The sequence below is a fragment of the Amphiprion ocellaris genome, chromosome 4, assembly GCF_022539595.1.
Source record: "Amphiprion ocellaris isolate individual 3 ecotype Okinawa chromosome 4, ASM2253959v1, whole genome shotgun sequence".
Taxonomy (NCBI): Eukaryota; Metazoa; Chordata; class Actinopteri; family Pomacentridae; genus Amphiprion; species Amphiprion ocellaris.
In genome coordinates, this window is record NC_072769.1 from 29,305,367 (window position 1) to 29,324,029 (window position 18,663).

At 43.2% G+C, this 18,663-nt stretch overlaps 1 protein-coding gene across 1 annotated transcript in view; it reads left to right on the top strand.

The window, feature by feature from the left end:
- Positions 1-18,127, top strand: part of bcl11ab (BCL11 transcription factor A b) — a 35,176-nt gene extending 17,049 nt beyond the window's left edge. The window contains exon 3 of the mRNA XM_035949517.2: positions 12,677-18,127. Coding sequence (XP_035805410.2) covers positions 12,677-14,670 — 1,994 coding nt within the window. The 3' untranslated portion in view covers positions 14,671-18,127. The remainder of the gene's footprint in view (positions 1-12,676) is intronic.
- The last annotated feature ends 536 nt before the right edge of the window (positions 18,128-18,663 follow it).

An 18,663-nucleotide genomic window follows, 5' to 3' on the forward strand; every position in this document is an offset into this window, starting at 1 on the left:
CATGTCACTTTGCGAACGCAAAGACCAGGAAGGAAGCTGCCCCTAACCACTGCCTGCACTGCTGCTTTCTGTCAGTTACCACTGCTGTCAAAGCTCCATCCGTGTGTCAGGCCAACAAGGCTAACAAAACGCTGTGTGTTGTTGTACTTCTGTGCATCTGAGTGTTTAGCAGCAGTATATTGATAGAATTAGATTTTACCTCTCTGAACCCCTAGCCATATCTGCGTGTTTTTTACTCAATGTGAGCTCATTTTTCACTGTAATATAAAGTCCTGTACCTCTTTAGAAACAGCACAACCATGACTAGATAGAAAGAAAATTCATAACACTCAAACATTGAAAAGATGTGGAATCACCATGTATGAGATGTAAGTGCCCACGTGTTACCAACACAAGTAAAACTGTGACTACATACTGTAGATATTTTACAACTTACGTTTTTATTTTGTATTCATACTTGTCTCCTATCTGCTCTGTGGCAGCACTGCCTGCAGTTCATCCCAGTTTATGTGAAGAGTGCAGTGCAGGAGTGCTGGAATTTTCTCATGCAGTTGTCGGCTGCTGCTGTGGCAGTCATGGCACTTTGAAGAGCTCCGAATTTTTTGCTGAAAATGTTCTTTTCACATTTTAGCTGTGAGAAGTGGTGTAATTTATGTGATTTTTAAAACAGTAACATGCCTTTCAAATCTGCTGGTGGGTCTTGGGGTTCAAAAGGTTTAAGTATAATGCTGAGATTATTTTATTAGTACTGACTTTTGCTAGACTTGTTGCCAGTTTATAGACTTGGGTTTTTGGCAGAAATCATTAGGCAGCCTTTGTTCAGAGTTTGTAGGGTAAATAACTGCTCTTTCATGTTCACACTGAACATGATGCAGCTCTACAAGAACCAAAACACATGAATGTGACTGTTAATTCTATAATAGTTGATTTTTATATGTTTTAGTACATATTTATTTACTTTTATAGTAAAAGAAATGCTGAGTGAGGGATGGAGTTTATCTCATCACACACTACGCATTAAAGTCTGTCAAGAAGTTAATACAAATTAGTACAAAATACAGGCTCGGCCATACAATTATGTTACCTTAATAAATCAGTTGTAGCAGCTGCGTCGTCATCTGCTGTTAAATATACTGGCATACTAAATGAAATTGGGGGTCACTCTTGGTAGTTTAAGTGATTAACATAAGCTAATGACTTGCGAGGATGAACAGGAGGTGAAGATAAAAGGGGGAGAGATGGAGGGAAGAAGGAGGACGTTGTCTGGCTTCCTCACCCACCATTAAAGGCCTGCCCCTGGACTGGGCCAGTTTCCCATGCACCAGCGGCACAGGCGAGCCCTCTTTGGTTACACAAAATGTCTGCCTGTATGGCTACGGAGAGAGATATTATTAGCATTATTTTGCCTCAGATATATGAGAGCATGGTGCTTTTAGGCCCCTTGTTTGAGTGGCTGATAGACACTTGAGTTTCTGCAGCAGATTAAATGAAATTTTAGCAGCTTTTTCTTGGGGCTAGGCCATAAAACCACACAAAGGAAGCAGCTGCCACTAATGTAATCTAGAATGGGGTGCTGCAGTGTAAAGCTGTCCACCACTTTTTTGTTCTCCTCTTCACAGCTTTTTACGCCATTCTTGACACCCTTCAACTACACCCTTTCCTCTTCAGATAATATCCTTGTTCTCTCACTGCCCTTAATTCCTCTTTTCACCAGCTACTCCCTCTGTGTACTGTAAAGGTGAAGAAACCGGACGAGAGCAATAAAGGCCATGTCTTTTAAGAGCAAACATATCTTTTTATGTCTTTATATGTCTATGCAGCAGTGTCAAAGGTGCACCAGATAGCTGCTGGGTCATCTCTAAAGCACTCTGACACTTTGGCCTTTCTGTAAGCCTGCAACCATATCAGCTGGTCATGTATGGAATGAGCATATAGGAGCTTTACAGTGTGACCATGACCAAACAAAGTTCATTTCTGGGAATGCAACACAAGCAGTCCGCTGAGGTCGATGCCCCCGCGACCCCAGTTTCAGCCGGGGGTTGTCAGCCATTCTCAAAATGACAGGGTGGATCTTGAGAACCTGAGTTCACGTTGGCAGGGAGTGGAGTTACATTCCTGTCAGGGCTGCGATTGTGTAAGTGACAAGAGAGAAACAGGAAAAAAAGGAGCTATAGAAGAAAAAGATGCTCTTAAACGATTTGGAGTTGCACTGGTGTAGTGAAATTTTTGCATTTTGTAGATGCTTTACTCCACTGTTGCCTTCTGTAAATGAAGTTTTATAGTCTGTTAGAGAAGCAATGGCACAAACATCTGGCCCATAAATCTCAGGTGGTGCTGCAGAGTGCAGCCTGAGAGAACCAGCTCTACCCATCCCGGATCAGCCATTAATCCAAATATCTGCACTTCCACACACACTTCTACACTGGCTTATTTATACATCGTCCATTGCTCATAATCTTTCCACTGTAGTTGAAAAGCACAGAGAGCATTTAATGCTTTTGAAAATAGTCTAAAGTCTCATTGCTTCTGCAGTGACTGTAGATGCATGTATTTGCATTATTTCTGCCTATTGGCTATATGTGTATATGTGTAAATGTGTCTTGTCACTGCTTGCTGTGGAATGTCTGAGTTCACGGACCCTTTCTGTGCAGAAACGATGGCTCAGAGGTGGACTCACCCAGCCAGCCAACCAGCCAGTCAGTCAGTCTGTGCATGTGTGTGTCCTGTCCTGCAGCTGTCTGTGAATAAATCCTTCTGTCACCAAAGGCACACAGACTTTCTTCACATGTTCTGCTCATCAACTCTTTTTGAGGCTTAAAAGCTCATTTTGGCAATCTTCCAGTGCATGTGTTAAGTATGTCCTAATGGAGAGTCTGTTGCTAATTTGCTGATGATTCTTGCTCGAGTTTACACCTATTACTGCCATCCTCCTCATCTGTGTTTTTTTTTTTAGCCACGTCTGTCTTATACTGCTTTTTCTTGTTTTTTTTTGTTTTTTTTTCAGGAATCATCATAGAAACTGAGATGTAGCACACAAGCATGCAACGTACATGCACACTTGCACACAGCAACATGCCACATATTTACTTAAACCCAGTGACCCAATAGAAATAGCTCTTGTCCCCCTTTTGCCACCCTCCTTTTCTGCTCCTCTGCTTCGCCCTGCCTCCTTCCCTCCCCAGGGTAGGTCGCTATAGCCCTCCATATAAACATGGTGATCTATAGGAGCCCTAGACCCAGACAGATTTTTGGCATGGCTGTGCAGGTAGCATTCCAGCATGGTTTGAGATCTTAGGGCCCTAGCCTCGTTAAAAGCCTGATTTATGCTCTACAGCTGGGCACAAAGGAACCTACAGGTTGGCTACCTTAATTAATATCACGCTCACTACTGCTTGGACCTATGCATGTTCCTGACACACCTCCTGGGAGAATAAGCAGAAGGATCCACATGCCGCGGTTTTAACAGGCCACTGACGGTGTGGGTATGTATGGGATGGAACTGAAAAGACACAGGAAGCCGTGTTGAACACGATTTCAAATGATTTTAACAAGCACAGCAAAGTTAAACGTATTGTTAGTATAAATGCGAATTCTACCTTCTGTTGAATGACAGAGCAGTTAGGTTCTGGGTTGTTGCCTCTCTCGGCTACACTAGGTCCTACTGTCCGCCATTGTACCCATCTTTCCTTCGTCGCTACAGTGACTGATCAGACCACATGTCTTCAATTAGTAGGCAGGAATCTGGTACAGCGAGTCTCAAAGATGAAGAATAGTGTGGAGCGTGGCCTGCCATTGCCCAGCATATGGTCCATCCATCTCGCAGGCTGTTATTGATGGTAAACGTTACATGTACATTTACTGGCTGCCTTCACCCCGCTCTAACCCTACAGTCTTTTCTCTGGCATGTACAGTACAGTCTTGTGTCATTGGGAGAGAATATGCTGCTTTTTAATGCGCAGTCTAACCTTGACTCGTGTGATTTGGCAACCACTTTTTTGAGGCGTTGGTTCAAAGTAACACGTCATGAAGGTGCAGCCCTGGTTGGCATCAAGCCTCTGGAATAGTTACAGTAAGATTATTGCATTTAAAGGAATATATGTAGGTCACTTTAGATGTCTGACCACTTCCTCGTTTTGCCACGTCTCCTCTTGCTTCTGTCAGAATGTCTTGAAGGAGCTGAATTAGGGCTGAACAGGAGGCCATTTTGCAATTTTAATCAAGATTTGGAAAGCGTCTGGGCTGAGCAACGACCCAACACAGTTTTTCTCCTCGATGAATTAATAATGGCGGTTTGGATGAAGGGATGTGGTGGTTTGGGGCACTGAGGTCTCCTGTTTGTGTCCATGTGCTTATTACAGGATCAGGGAACTTCGTGTCTTATGCTTTTTTAGTTATGTCACCGCGGTGAATTCGACTTGAAAATAAGCAAGTGTGATGCAATTTTTTTTTAAAAATACACTGAACTTGTGATCGACTTTGACCTTTTCTGTTTCTAAGAATAATGAATTTGTTCGTTGACCCCGAGACACAGTTCGATCTGAAGAGTCTGGCTATTGATGCTTCCTTAACCACTTGACCACCGTGTGCACAGTCACACACAGCAGATGGGATGCGTGTTAAACCCTCAGCCTTCACAGCTCCCGGCCACGGGACACTCCAACACACTGGCCCTCTTGTTTTAAAGTGCCATGTCCCTTCACAATGCCTCGAGGCTCCCTATGCATAACGAGCTGCTATGGTTGGCCCAAGCTCACATGCCCTGGTCCTCTCACCCCGAGGTGGTAGGACAGGGTGAAAAATAACTGCATGTTTAAAACAGCCCTTGTTCCCTGGTATCTAAGTGATGCCCCAAGCTTGAGTGCTTTCTGGGGCTACTGTGAGCAGGAACAAACTCAGATCAGCACTAGTCATAACTTTGTGTTTTCTAACCCACTCCAGCACTAGGGCTAGAAGAAGCGCAGTATTTTACCAGTGATTTGCCCAGTGAACCCGCCGTACAGCCCCCAAATTGCTGCACCCTCAGTGCCGTCCCAAAGCGATTTAGATAATGATGAGTATATTTCTCTGCCTCGCCCCTTACTTTTCCTTGTGTCTCATTTTCTCTGGAAGTGTTATTTACAGTGACAGAGCATCTCAGCTAAAGGTAAGAAGCAAAAAAAAAGAGGCTCGTTTGCACTGGCCTGATGGATGGATTTTGAGACCTAAATGAGTGGCTGGAAAAGATGAGGAGTGTATTGTGACACAGGTGTTTACAGCCAAGTGAAGTGTCCCTTTGGGCTGTAGAGAAGAAGAACTATTTGTGGTACAGTGCTTGTGAGTGTTATAGGGGTGTAAGAGAAAAAGGCGAGGGAGAAACTGTGGGTCATAGTGCGTGTAAGAAATAGACACACTTTAACCTCTCTGGGTACTGCCATCAGAGCATGTTAAGGAAATTGCCTGATGGAAGGAGGAGTAACGAAGGCAGACTGAGGGACAGAGAACAAGGAGGAATGACTCTATTCTCCAGACAATCTGAAGTGTTTACTCAGTCCACATAGACTCACCCTGTGTGTGTGTGTGTGTGTGTGTGTGTGTGTAACAGTGTGTGTGTAACAGTGTGTGGGTTTGTGAGCATATGTCCGGACCTCCATGAGCTCGGAGATACCCTAACTACAGGTCTGTGCCTGCAGATCAGGGGAAGTCTCACAGCCCACTCCTCCTCTTAAACTTTCCTTCTCACTCTTTCGCTTTCTCCCTCCCCTCCTTTAACACTGCCTCAATCAGGGCTCAATAAGGCCTACATACTTCTGCTTTTTGTTTCACCCCTACTTTTTAATGTATAATTTATGTAACTTTGACTGTGCAGGTCCATCTACAGTGCACACTGTGTGTGAATTCAGATTTTGCTTTGTGCTGTAGTTTTTTGTGCTTAATATGGCATTACAAGCACAGAAGGTGGATGAAATACCAGAAACAGAAGCATTATACGGACTATAACAAATGAAACCTTTACTTTCAGAAAAACTTAAGTTTTAATTGTATTTCTGGTGAAGAAAGCCTCATTTTTTAAGCATAAGAGGAATAAGAGGATGTTGAAATGTGTGCCAAGTACACAAGTACAAAGGTGTTGAAACTATTAAACAAACGAAGTACATAAGAAATGAACTTGCACTTTGGTATTGTATAATAAAAATTTACAGTAAGACAAAAATGATGAAAGAACAATAAGTATGAAACAAGACAATCGTTCACATTTTTGCTCCTTATTGCAAGTCTTTGTGTGTTGAAGCTGATTGCAGGTGATATAAACATGACTGTCCTGACATTTATCAGGCATGTGAAGCAGTGTTTGATTGCTCATTTTAAATCACTAACATGTTGTCTTCTTATAATTTCTGCTATTGACTTGCTGATTGCTCAGAATATTCAGCAGTAAAGCTGCTGTTTAACCTAGCTTCTTTTTCTTTTGTTTCTTTTGCAAGCTTTTGTTGTAATGCAACATGCCTGCTTCAGATCTTCATAGTCCTTTTCCATGTGGTGTTTGTGATGCTCTGTCCATCTTATGCATGTCTGTGAAGACTCAAGGAAGGGAAAAGAGGAAGAGGTCAGATGCAGGGCCCTGTATGCTCCGGTGAAGCCGAATCGCGTCCTGGCAAATGGTATGCAGGCTCATAACGCGCTCCACTCGTCCAATAGCCAGAGACGAAACAGTTTTGACAGTGTCGAATGCCCTGCCCCGGGGGCCTTATCATCCTTCGCTGCTTGCCTGGCCCCCTCCCCTGTTTCTCTTCTCCTGATGCTATCTATCTGGAGATTTATGCAGAAATGTGCAGCTCGTCGACCTCCCTGGTCCCCCTCCATCCTTTCTGCAGGGACGCCAGCCTGTCATAAGCTGAGCTATGCAGAGATAGTGAGGCGCAGGCTGCTGGCTTCGTGTCATACAGAGGCTATCTTGTCATTGCACTTCAAACAGGAATGATGCTTGTAAGGAAAGACACAGATGCACTCATCTGAATGTCTATATGTTGATATTTAAGAAGCCAAATATGTTCATGTATTTTATTCTATTCTAATGTATTTAGATGATTTCTACGTCTTATATTGTGTTATATTCTTCATTAGCCTGTTTTACTCTATTCTCCTCTCCCTAAGCTGCAGTTTATTGAGACATATCTTCTTGACAGAACACTTTTCACATTTCCCCTCTGAAGTGCTCAGAGACTTCTTGCCCATCTGGGATATTGCCCGAGTCCAAAAATACTCCTGCTTGATTAAGTCTTCTTATGTACCTGGATATGTGTGCTTAAACTGACACTTGGCAGTTTGCAGTTTCTTTGATTCCACTCCTTTATTTAATACCTTCTCCACTGAGCATTGGCTTTTGTTGACGGTGGTTTGATCCTGTGAAGCGGATCCCAACTCAATAAATAATCTCTGTGGATGCTTACATAAGCGATGGTCCATTTAATTAGACTGGTTAAGCTTAGAAGCCCAGAGGTCCTTTCACTGTACCATTAAAGCTAGGATGAGAAACAATAGTGTGCGGCCTCCCACCGTCGCTGGTAAGCAGAGAGCAAATAATGATCTGCATCAGAGACACGGCTGGCCCAACCTATTATAAGGTCTGCCGGACCCAAGCCGCACCCAGGCACGAAACCATCCAGCTGGGCTTAGTCGAGATGGATGAATGGATAGATGGATGGATGGAGGGAAAGAAAGACGGATAGACAGATAGATGGGTGGGTGGATGGTCAGTTCAAACACAGTTCAACTGAGAAAAGATCAAAGGGAGTAAGGTTACACAGGGAAACGGACTGCAATGCTAATTTTAAAATGATTGTGCCAAATGTATTAAATATAAATGACCACATATACACACATACACATGAATGAATGCAGGCATGGAAATGTCCATTAAAGAAACCACTCACACACATGCAAAAGCACATCCATATGAAAAACATGCTGACTTGCCCACCACACACACACACATGCGCGCACACATTTGTCTATTGTGTATGGTGCATGCATTCATTGGACCCTGTGTGGATGCCATCTGTCCATAATGGTTTCTTAGAGGCTCAGAGAAACTCCTCAGTTCCACTGTTGCTCTTATCAACTTTCAGTAGAAGGAGAAGGGGAGAGGAAAGGTAAGAAGTGTGAAAGTCTGATTGGAGACAAAGCCACAGCCAGCAGATTACTTTATACTGGGCACAGGCCCTCAAAGACCACCATGCGTCTTTATCTGGAGATCTGCCTCCCCCTCCTTTGCTTGTTCATGCCAGCTAGGCTTTTCTTCTCCTCATCTACCTCTGTCTTTCCCTCACTGTCCCTTTCTATGCCTCCTTCTTTCCCCCCTTTTTCTCCATTTGTGATTAATGTGGTGGCTAGTGGTCAGTTTGTCCCAGTTGTGTAATGTGTGACTCCCAACACCAGCCAGACTTGGCCTGACTTTCTGTTTTGCAAACTGTATTTCCTGCATCCGGCTTTGTCTCAGGAACAAGTGTTGGTCAAACAAGCCTTTTGTCTGTGGCCAGTGGCTCAGCGCACCACGGCGAAGCCTGGCCCCGGACAAAGAAGTGAGTGTATGAGCCTGGGTGTGTGTGTGTGGCTGTGTGCACACAAACAGATAGAGGCATGGAAGTAAGCGGAGACAGATATTGCAACTTTAGGTGATAACATGTAGGAAGTCATCCCACACAGCAACCCAATATGACAGATGCTTCTCTTACTCTCTAAATCTATTGTGTTCTTTTGATAAAAATATTTATTTCTATTATAATTCACCTGAAATTCATGCAAAAGAATACATGTAGAAAATACAGGATACTCTCTAATGTGAGCCTCTGCTACTCCCCCATCTTTTTCCTCAACCTCTCCTCTCCTGCTTCACCCTTCACCCCTGTCCAATCCCTGACTGTGAATACCCTAATGACATAAACAGAGTAGTAATCACATTAACAGCAGTTACGGCTGAGGCACTCTTAAGAGGCACTGTATTGACAACCCTCCATCTTCCCAAGGCACTCACTCCAACACCTATAAACACTTATGAATATTGGCAAAGACCTGCTATTAGCATAATCACTTTTCAGGTGTGTGTTGAGTGCTCTCTCGAGCTGCAGCGACTGATAACTTTGGGAAAATGGCGGTGACGTGTCGCGTCCCTGCTGCGTCTTCTGTCTCTGTGCCTTCCTCCTCATCCTCCTTTTGGAAGGCCTGCGAGCTAATCCTGTTAGCTCGTTCCTCCATTAGCTAAATGACCAATAACAGTGAAAGCTGTGTGGTCACACCAGGATGGCCTGAGCCTACTCTCAGGGTTGGTCAAGGACGAAACAAAAAAAAAAAAAAAAAAAAACATGAGTTGAGGTCAAGTCAAGTCTTTTAACTTTTCAATGTATGTTTGGAAAGTTTGAAGGAGTGTGTTGATGGGTTTTACTGAGAGATAAAAGGAGAAGGAGACAGCTGATGACAGTTTTTTTTCTTAAGGCATCATTAACCTGCCAACGCTGGGTCGACATCATGGCTGTCTTGGCATCTGTTGCTTTGTTTGATTGTGCCTGTATTTGGGATAAAGGAAAATGGGATGGGATGGTTTTTCCCTGTGCATCTGTGTGTGGTGGTTAAGACTACCTCGATGTGTGTGGAACTAGGTTTGGGGGTTGGGTCACTAACAATAGAGCAATCTGCATGTGCAAAGTGTGTGCCTCAGTCGACTAGACTTTCTAGACTATATATTGCTTAGTCAACACTGTGTTGTCTGGGATGGTGGTGTGAGTCTGGTGTAAGGTGACTTTATCTGCTGTTTAAGGCGTCATAATTTTGCTCCTATCCTTGCATCAGTTACACTTTTTGCATGTGCCCTGGATCATATTCTCTGCAAGATAGCAGTGCAGTGTCCATTACCAGGACCATAATAGTCTCCTCCTGCTCTGTGTTGCAATGCACTGAAATGGCTGTGAAAGACTTGTTAACCCCCCTGTTCTCTTCCTTTGACTGTTCTATGTCTCTCCTCTGGGCTCTGCCTCTTTAGTTCTTTATATTCTTCTTTTTCTGATTATCGTTATTCACTTTTTTTTTTTTTTGCGCTTGATCCTCCTGCCCCTATCTCACTTCTGCTATATACTTTCTGTCTTTTCTCCTCCAAAGTCCCCTCTTTCAGCTCCTGCCATGAAATGGCAGCTAAGGGCTTGTCAGTGTGGTTTCTCGTCTCTGCAGATCCTATTTCAAAGGGACCTGGAGATCCAGCATTAGCCCCAGCTCTTCTGCTCTCTAGCCCCAGCTCGCCACAGACTTAAAGTTACTAGAAAGAGAGACAGATTGGGAGAGTGAGAGGGAGCTCTCCTTTATTCCATTAGAGGACAGACGCGTTTATAAGATCATCCTTCTTCCCTCACACAGTTCTGTACTAGCAAGAGAGAGAGAAAAAATCCTTCAAGGCCTTCAAACGCCTTGTCAGAATGTCTTTTATCCTTTTGAATAACAGTCTCTCCATCCCTTTGAGGACAGCTATTAAGGACAATAGGGGGCTTATTTAGATATCTTCTCTGCCATTGTTGTGAATCTAGGCATGCATTGGTCTGGTTTGTTGATGCCCATCAATGTGTCCACTGCCGGGATGGGAATAACAATTATCGTCACTGCTTGTAGCATGGGCACAGTTTGTCAAATGTCCATAGATAGAAAATGAATGGACTGGCAGCTTTGAAGTGCTATGTTGTGGCTCTTGTGTCCTTCAGAAATGTAGTGGGTTATCATTAGGAATGTTCTCTTCACGCCACACTTCTCTCCCTCCTTTCCTTTTTCCCTGCCTCCTTCCTTCACTTCCACGATCCCCCTGTGTTTTCTTTTCCTCTGACAGACGTGCCTGAGTTTCGTCGGAGAAGACAACATTCAAGCCAAACCCCACCCGTCTTTCTCTCTTGTCCTTCACAATAACGGAAAAAAATCATCTATTTTCCTCCTTGTGCATAAACACTCTCTGCTCACACATTACGGCAGGAATGAGGAAGTGTGTAGAGGCTGCAAATCAAAGCAAAGGAGAACAGGAGAGGCCAGGTTATTGCAACCGTTTTACGAGTGATATGGGCCTTTCTAGTTAAAGCCATAAAAACACACACATAATCAGGAAACGTACATATAGCCAAAGCTAATGTAATAGGCACATTTTATTTGTGCTTATGAGAGAGCGAGCAAAAAATGTGTATGGGCAAATGGCTTTTTTATGATGGAAAAATTCCATAGTGGGTCAAAGCCCCTTGCAGGTGGCAGCAATTAACTGTAATTTTTGCAGATTGTAATGATCCATAATTTACCAGTATACCCCCTTCCAACTCTTTTCAGTCAAGAGAAAAAGGTTTGCGTGGAGGTTTGATTGGGTGCACATTTTATGCCGTGTTCTGGTCTTTAAGTGAGATTGTTCGAAAGGGGCCACGGTGGACGTAGACACTTGTGATAGAAAGGCCAACCATAAAAACACCAGTCAGTTCCCTCAATTGCTCATCCTCAGCATCCTTCTTTTTTCTCAGCTGCTGTCTTCTTTTTCTGCTCCTTCTTCACCCTTTGTCTCTCTGCCGCAGCAGGCTTAAAACATGCAAGACTGTCCATCCACCATCTTAGAGATCGCTCATAGTCTCAATCATGCACACACGACCTATCTTCCTCTCTCCCATTCCCTTGTTCTCCCTTTCTAACACAGTATGGCAATGGTTTTGGGTTCAGTGTCTGCAAATGACTTCAGAAAAATGCCCTCCAGTGGAAAAAAAAAAAAAGAGAAGAAAGGATAAGAAACCCAAAAGATGAAAGAGGGAGCACATTTGCAAGTGGCGGATGCTTCTTATTTTGCATATCTCTCACTTCTGCTTTCCCCTTCTTCTCCTTTTCTATTCACCTGAGAGGATTTAAATAAATCCATAAAGCATGAAATATCAGAAATAGAAAAGTAATGCATGAAATGCATTTTCATAGGAGCCTCCCCACCCACACACAAACACGCATACACAATTTTCCCCTTTGCTTCTTTTTGCTGTGAATGTGTGTTTTTTGTGATAAACACTGGTACAATTTATTAACATGTGACCTCCTATTTGTATTCAGTGTTAATATGCAGCATCAGATACATGTCCCACTTTAGCCTTGCTAATTCTGTAAACAAGGCATTGGAGGAGAGATGAGTGTGTTTAACGAGATTAGGCGTGCATTGTCAGGCAAATCTCAGGTCAGTGTGCAAGTGCTATTGAAAGTCAATTATTGTTTGAAATATTCCTATTCCTTCTCAACTGAGTAAATTGTGTATTTTCTGCATGAGATATTCTGTTTTATAGATTAATTTCAAAGTATAAAAAATAAAATGCAGATTTTTTTTACATATGTTCTAGTTCTTAGATTGTCTAAGTATTATTTTCATATTGAAATGGGGAATTATTTCATTAAATTAAATTTTTCAGTTCCATTTTTTAATCCTTCTAATCGTAGTCATTTTGGCCAAAAGTAATAGTCAGTGTAACACGCATTAGGACTTTGCAAGTGAAAAAATAGCAATTGGTTTGCTGCTGCATTCTGTTTCCAAACGTCACTTTTATCATGAAGTGTCATGTATCATTCTGAAATTACAGTATGATTTCAGTTAATTGGTTAATCAGCTCGAGTCCTTTTAAATGTAAATTAATTTCTCTCTGTGTGTCCTTTTTTTTGTCAGATAAAGATGAGCCCAGCAGTTACACCTGCACCACATGCAAACAGCCCTTCACCAGTGCCTGGTTCCTGCTCCAGCATGCCCAGAACACCCACGGCTTCCGCATCTATTTGGAGAGCGAGCCTGGCAGCCCCCTCACCCCCCGCGTGGCTGCAGCTCCTGGAATGGGGGGTGACTGTGCCTCCTCCCAACCTCCCCTCCATGCTGTCCACTTGGCTGACGGCAGTCCTTACAGCCTCCTGAGGATGCCGGGCTCTGGTTCCGGCCGGGATTCAGCGTCTACACCTCGTGAGGGCCGTTACCCCCGAACACCACCGCTGTTCAGCCCACCACCACGCCACCACCTCAGCCCGGATGACCTGGCCTTGGCAACGCATCATCCCAGCGCCTTTGACAGGGTGATGAGGCTGAACTCGGTACCATTAGATCCTCCTCAGAGCATGGACTTCTCTAGACGTCTGCGTGAGCTGGCCGGCAATGCCACTGGAGGTTCCCCACCTCTCTCCCCGAACAGGCCCAACCCTATGCAACGGCTGCTGCAGCCATTCCAGCCAGGTTCTAAGCCTCCATTTTCAGCTACACCTCCCCTTTCCACGTCTCAGTCACCCTCTGGCTCACGTTCCACACCTAATCCTGTATCAAATGCAGTCCAACCAGGCACCCCTCTCAAGGCAAAATCTTGTGAATTCTGCGGGAAGACCTTCAAGTTCCAGAGCAACCTTATCGTTCACCGACGTAGCCACACCGGCGAAAAGCCATTCAAATGTCATCTCTGTAACCACGCCTGCACGCAGGCCAGCAAACTAAAACGCCACATGAAAACTCACTGTCAGAGCAAATCTACGGTGCTAAATACCAAGTCAGACGATGGCCTCTCGACTGCGAGCTCCCCTGAACCTGGTACCAGTGAGCTAATGGGCAGTGCTACAGATGCTCTCAAGTCAGTGGTGGCTAAGTTCAAGAGTGAAAACAATGGGCTTATGCCTGAAAATGGAGAAGAAGAGGAAGAAGATGAGGAGGAAGAGGAAGAGGAGGAAGAAGAGGAAGAAGAGGAGGAGGAAGAGGAGGAGGAGGAGGAGGGAGAGGCAGAGGAGGAGGAAATTGAGAGTAAGCCTGGAGTCGACGAGGAGGGAAGGAATGACTATCGTTTCAGCCTGCGGCTAGAAGGGGCCCGACACCACCAGAACAGCGAGGCCCTTTACCCACACCGCCGGAGTTTGTCCCGTGAGCCTGGTGATGAGGACTCAGCCATGGAGTCGGACCGGGTAGATGATGGATCCACCACTACCATAAACGGCCTGGGATCGCTACCCAATGACAACCTGTCCAGGAAGCTGTTGGGTGGAGGGGTCAGTCCTGGTTCCCTCAGTCCCCTGTCCAAGCGCATCAAGGTGGAGAAAGACATCGACCCCCCCACGCCAACCATCCCGAACACAGAGAACGTCTACTCTCAGTGGCTAGCCGGCTACGCTGCCTCTCGGCAACTCAAGGACCCCTTCATCAGCTTCACAGGTGGGGACTCCAGACAATCGCCCTTCGCCTCCTCATCTGAGCACTCGTCAGAAAATGGCAGCTTGCGCTTCTCCACTCCACCTGGCGAGCTGGATGGTGAGCGGGCTGCTTCGGGCCGCAGCGGCACCGGCAGTGGAGCCAGCACTCCCCACGGCGGCAGTGGGAATGGCAGGCCGAGCTCCAAGGATGGCCGCCGCAGTGACACTTGTGAGTTTTGTGGCAAGGTATTCAAGAACTGCAGCAATTTGACAGTGCACCGGCGCAGTCACACTGGAGAGCGGCCCTACAAATGTGAGCTGTGCAGCTATGCGTGCGCCCAGAGCTCAAAGCTCACCCGCCACATGAAGACCCACGGACAGATGGGCAAGGACGTGTACAAATGTGAAATCTGCCACATGCCTTTCAGTGTATACAGCACTCTGGAGAAACACATGAAGAAGTGGCACAGTGACCGCCCTCTGGCTAATGACATTAAGACTGAGTAGGCAAAGAGCAGCATGCTGGCAGCTCTCTCTCAGCTCCCCTGGCTAAAACGCAACCCTGGCTAACTAGCCGATAAGTGAGGGGAAAGGACAACAGGGTTAGACACCAGTGTGCAGTGCAGCCCTGTTCTCACCCCTGACTGGAAAAAGCTGGATGCATGATCCATCAATGGGGCAATACTATTGCATCAAACGCAAAACTTTTTGAGCCTTTCTATTGTGCAATAATTTACACGTTTTGTATTTTTTGTAACTGGACAGCATGCTCAGTGTGTTTTGGCTACTTAGAGAGAAAATTGTCCTCGGCTGGTGGGTTTGGTTGTACATGTGTTGCTGTTGATTTGTTTGATTTCTTCAACATAAAAAAACTAGTTATGAAAACCCATGCTGCATACAGTACATACTGTTTTACATATCATGTAAAGTTTTGTGTTCAAACATAGTGGACAGTGTCATATTATCAAAACATCAAGACAAGCAAACTGATCTTTGTGAAAGATTTTCCATGCAACATTGAGATAAGAGATATATATATATAAGAAATTGGGCTGCCTATGAAATGCTAGGCACTAGCGCCATGAAATATTTCTTTTACAAGCAGCAATGAAATTAACAATATGGTGTGAAATGACAACAAAGAGTGCCTTGGATATTTTACCTGCATTAGTTAATCCTCCTTTTTGCTATAAGCTCGGAGTTTCAGCTATAAAAGATTACAGGACATTTTTGTGCACATATGGAATAAGCAGGTCCTTGCATCAAGCACCTGACCCTGTCGGTTTTTTTTTTTTTTTTGGACTAAGCAGAGCGTAGGGAACCAGCTGAAACAAAAATGAAAAAAAAACAAAAAAAAACAATTATGCGTATCTCTGGTAAATCATTTATCTGCCTGACACTTGTATATTGTTATTTTCAAGATTACAATTCTGTTTACTGGCATGGTACATGCTACAAAAAGGAGTAGGAGTTTAGTGTGTAAAGTTTCCATTTAGGTGTTTTTCGGTACATGTGTACCATACTGAGAGGGTACTCTGATGAGTTGTTTTAACCAACGTAAAGCTCTTAATTTTCCAGAGTGTTTAGTTTCTTTGAAAATTAAAAGTTTGCTTGTTTTTTCTTTTTGTAAGTAGCACAGAATTATGTTTCTTCGGTGTCAGCCGGACAGGCAGTGTAGCCAGCGGTCACTTGAAGACCACAGAGTGGGATTTAGTCATTGTAAGCCAGACAGATTTTGGGTGAGGGTTGGGTGGGTGTAGGAGCATAAGGGTGGGTGAGGGTCGGGGTAGTGAGCGGGGAGTGGGTTTACCAGGTGTCTCTACAATTCAAAAATTTATGTAATTATAGCGTTAATTCTCTTTACCCACATTAGACATTAGAAACCCTTAAGTAATCTGAAACCTATTTTTATTAACTCACATTGGAAACTGTCTTAAATGGAAGTCTAAATCAAACAAAATCAAGAGTCTAAATTCAGTAGAAATACTTTTTTTTTTTCAGCAAACTACCCCTTCTGGACAAGTTTTTAAGAGTAAAATGTTCCCGTTTTTTAAGTTAACCTGCTTTAGACCTCATTGTGGTAGCTGTATTTTTGTTTTTATCTCCACCCCCTGTCATTGTTGATGATATAGCACTTGTCACTCTGCCTTGGATTCTGTATCTGTCTCTCTAATCGGAGGTACAGTCGGTTGAGTATAAAATGAGGACCAGATTTCAGATCTGGGACTACCTACGTGCACTGTTCAATTTTCCCAGTTTACAGTCGGACACTCAAGGGAAAACTTGCTCTTATGCTGACAGATTAGTGTGGTGTCATTGCTTTGCATTAAAAACAAAAAAAAGAACAAAAACATGTTAAGAAAGAGATGAACTAGAAACTGTTGCCAGCCATGTCTCCTTCTGAGAACTAAACATCAGTTTGGCTCTTGGAACTATCAATGCAGGAACCGCCATAGAAATATCCTGCTTCATACCAACTATAGAAATATACTGCTCAGTACAGAAAAATAAACATTCTACAAATTTCATTTAAAAAGATAAGTAAAATGTGTTGTTGATTTTTTTTAAGGTAACACTTCAATATCTTTAGGGGAGAACCTTATTTAAATTCAGTTTTAATTTTTTGTTGTTCTACTGTTGTTTCTCTTTTCCGTCCTGGTGACATCCAGGACTCGATCACTATGTAATGAACATGTCTCTCATCTTTTTGCCTTCACTATACACAAGTCTTCAGGTTGAACAAAAATTTGAATCGGGGAGAGATTTATGATATATAAATATATAGAGAGAACTTAAAACACATAGGAAAATGCACACTCATGTAAGTTCCTATGTTCAAAACACATTTATGGTCTACTTTTTTCCTGTATTTAGAATGGTATTTGAAATTAATGTTCACTTAGTGTAGGCACTTATAGTATTTATGTTGGAGCCTGTATTTTTAACTGTTTTGCCTGTACTCTTTAAAGGTTTCAATGTACCCTTTTTTCTGTAGTGAAAAAAATCCCAACAAGCTGCCACCGTATATTTTCTTATTTTGGCAGGATAATATAGTGTGAATAATTTGTATGCTTGAAAATAAGTATGTTTTTGAAAAATAAAATCTTGTGGTGTTCCCCAAGGGTGAGAGGTCATATGATGGCCTTTTCAGGCAGTCCCGCTGGAGTGACCACAATGAGGTAAAAACAGGTGGTTGTACATATCTTTTTAGTTTGTTTTATATATTTTTCTCTCCTGCCATTTTATATGCAGTAATACAAGCTATTGTTGGGTTTTCTTGGTAGCCAACTTTTTACTGTCCTTGATCATGTACCACCTGATAACATTCCAGCTGTTTTTTGAAAAAGACATTTTGTCATATGCAATCAATCCAACATCAATCTGAAAAGCCTTTTTTTTGCTACAGTTTTCTTTTAGTTATTTTGATTTTTTTTTTCATTGCCAAAAGGACCATGGTGCTTTATAATTTAAATATGGTACATCTCATATGCAAGGCATATCCTAAATAGAACTGAAATCATGAAAAGAAAAGTTTGGTACATGTTATCATTGTTGATGGTATTGAGGTACGTTTAAGTTTTCAGCCTGATTTCATCCTGTGTTCTGTATTTACTCTCAAGCTATTTGTTCTGAACTGAACTTGAAGTTGACCTGTGGCATTGGCCAACATTATTTATTATGACTATACACACACACACATGCTCTGTTCAGAACAGAGTTACTGCAAAACAAACCAGTTCAGTTTTCTCCCTCCTGATGAATTGCGATGGCTTAATTTCTCTGTTCGATGACCAAAGGTCATTGACCGACATTTATGAGTTCTTTCTCAACCTACAGATTTTTGTTGTTGTTATATTTCAGTTATGGAGATGCCACTCTATTTTCAGCTGTTGTCTGCATTATTCTCTTCACTCAGCCATTTTGTCTTGAAAAAAAATAAAAAGTATTACATACATATCTGAAACTGGTGCTTTTTCCTTTTATTGTGGTTTGCATACTCGCTCTCTGATTAAAATGTAAATGTATGAAAGCATTCAGAGCAGAAACAAACACCAAAGCACATGCATAAACAACTAATTTTTCTACATTATGCTTAAGTGCACTGTATGTTTTTCTGTTTTTTTTGTAGTCACGTTTTCATGGCTAAAGTTACAAGTCACGGAGGTAGATGTTCACCATCATGTTTGTGTCTCTGGCCTTGTCAGGTCATAAGCATCTGTGTTATATCTCCAGCAAACATTCATCTACTGTCTTTCCCCTACCTTTTCCTCTCCTGGTGTCTCTGTTCAGACTTTGTGTGTTTCTGCTCTTTTTTCAAGATACTTTATCTGCTTCTATGTGTGTCTTCCTAGGTCCCAATCTCTCTTTTTCTTTTCTTCCGACCGCTCCCTTCCCTCTTTCCTTCCATTCCCGCTGAAGCACTGGAGGGCAACGTGACAGACTAATCACTCTCCTTGTCCGAGCCCGGCACTATTTGCCTAGCAGGGCCAGATTAAAGTT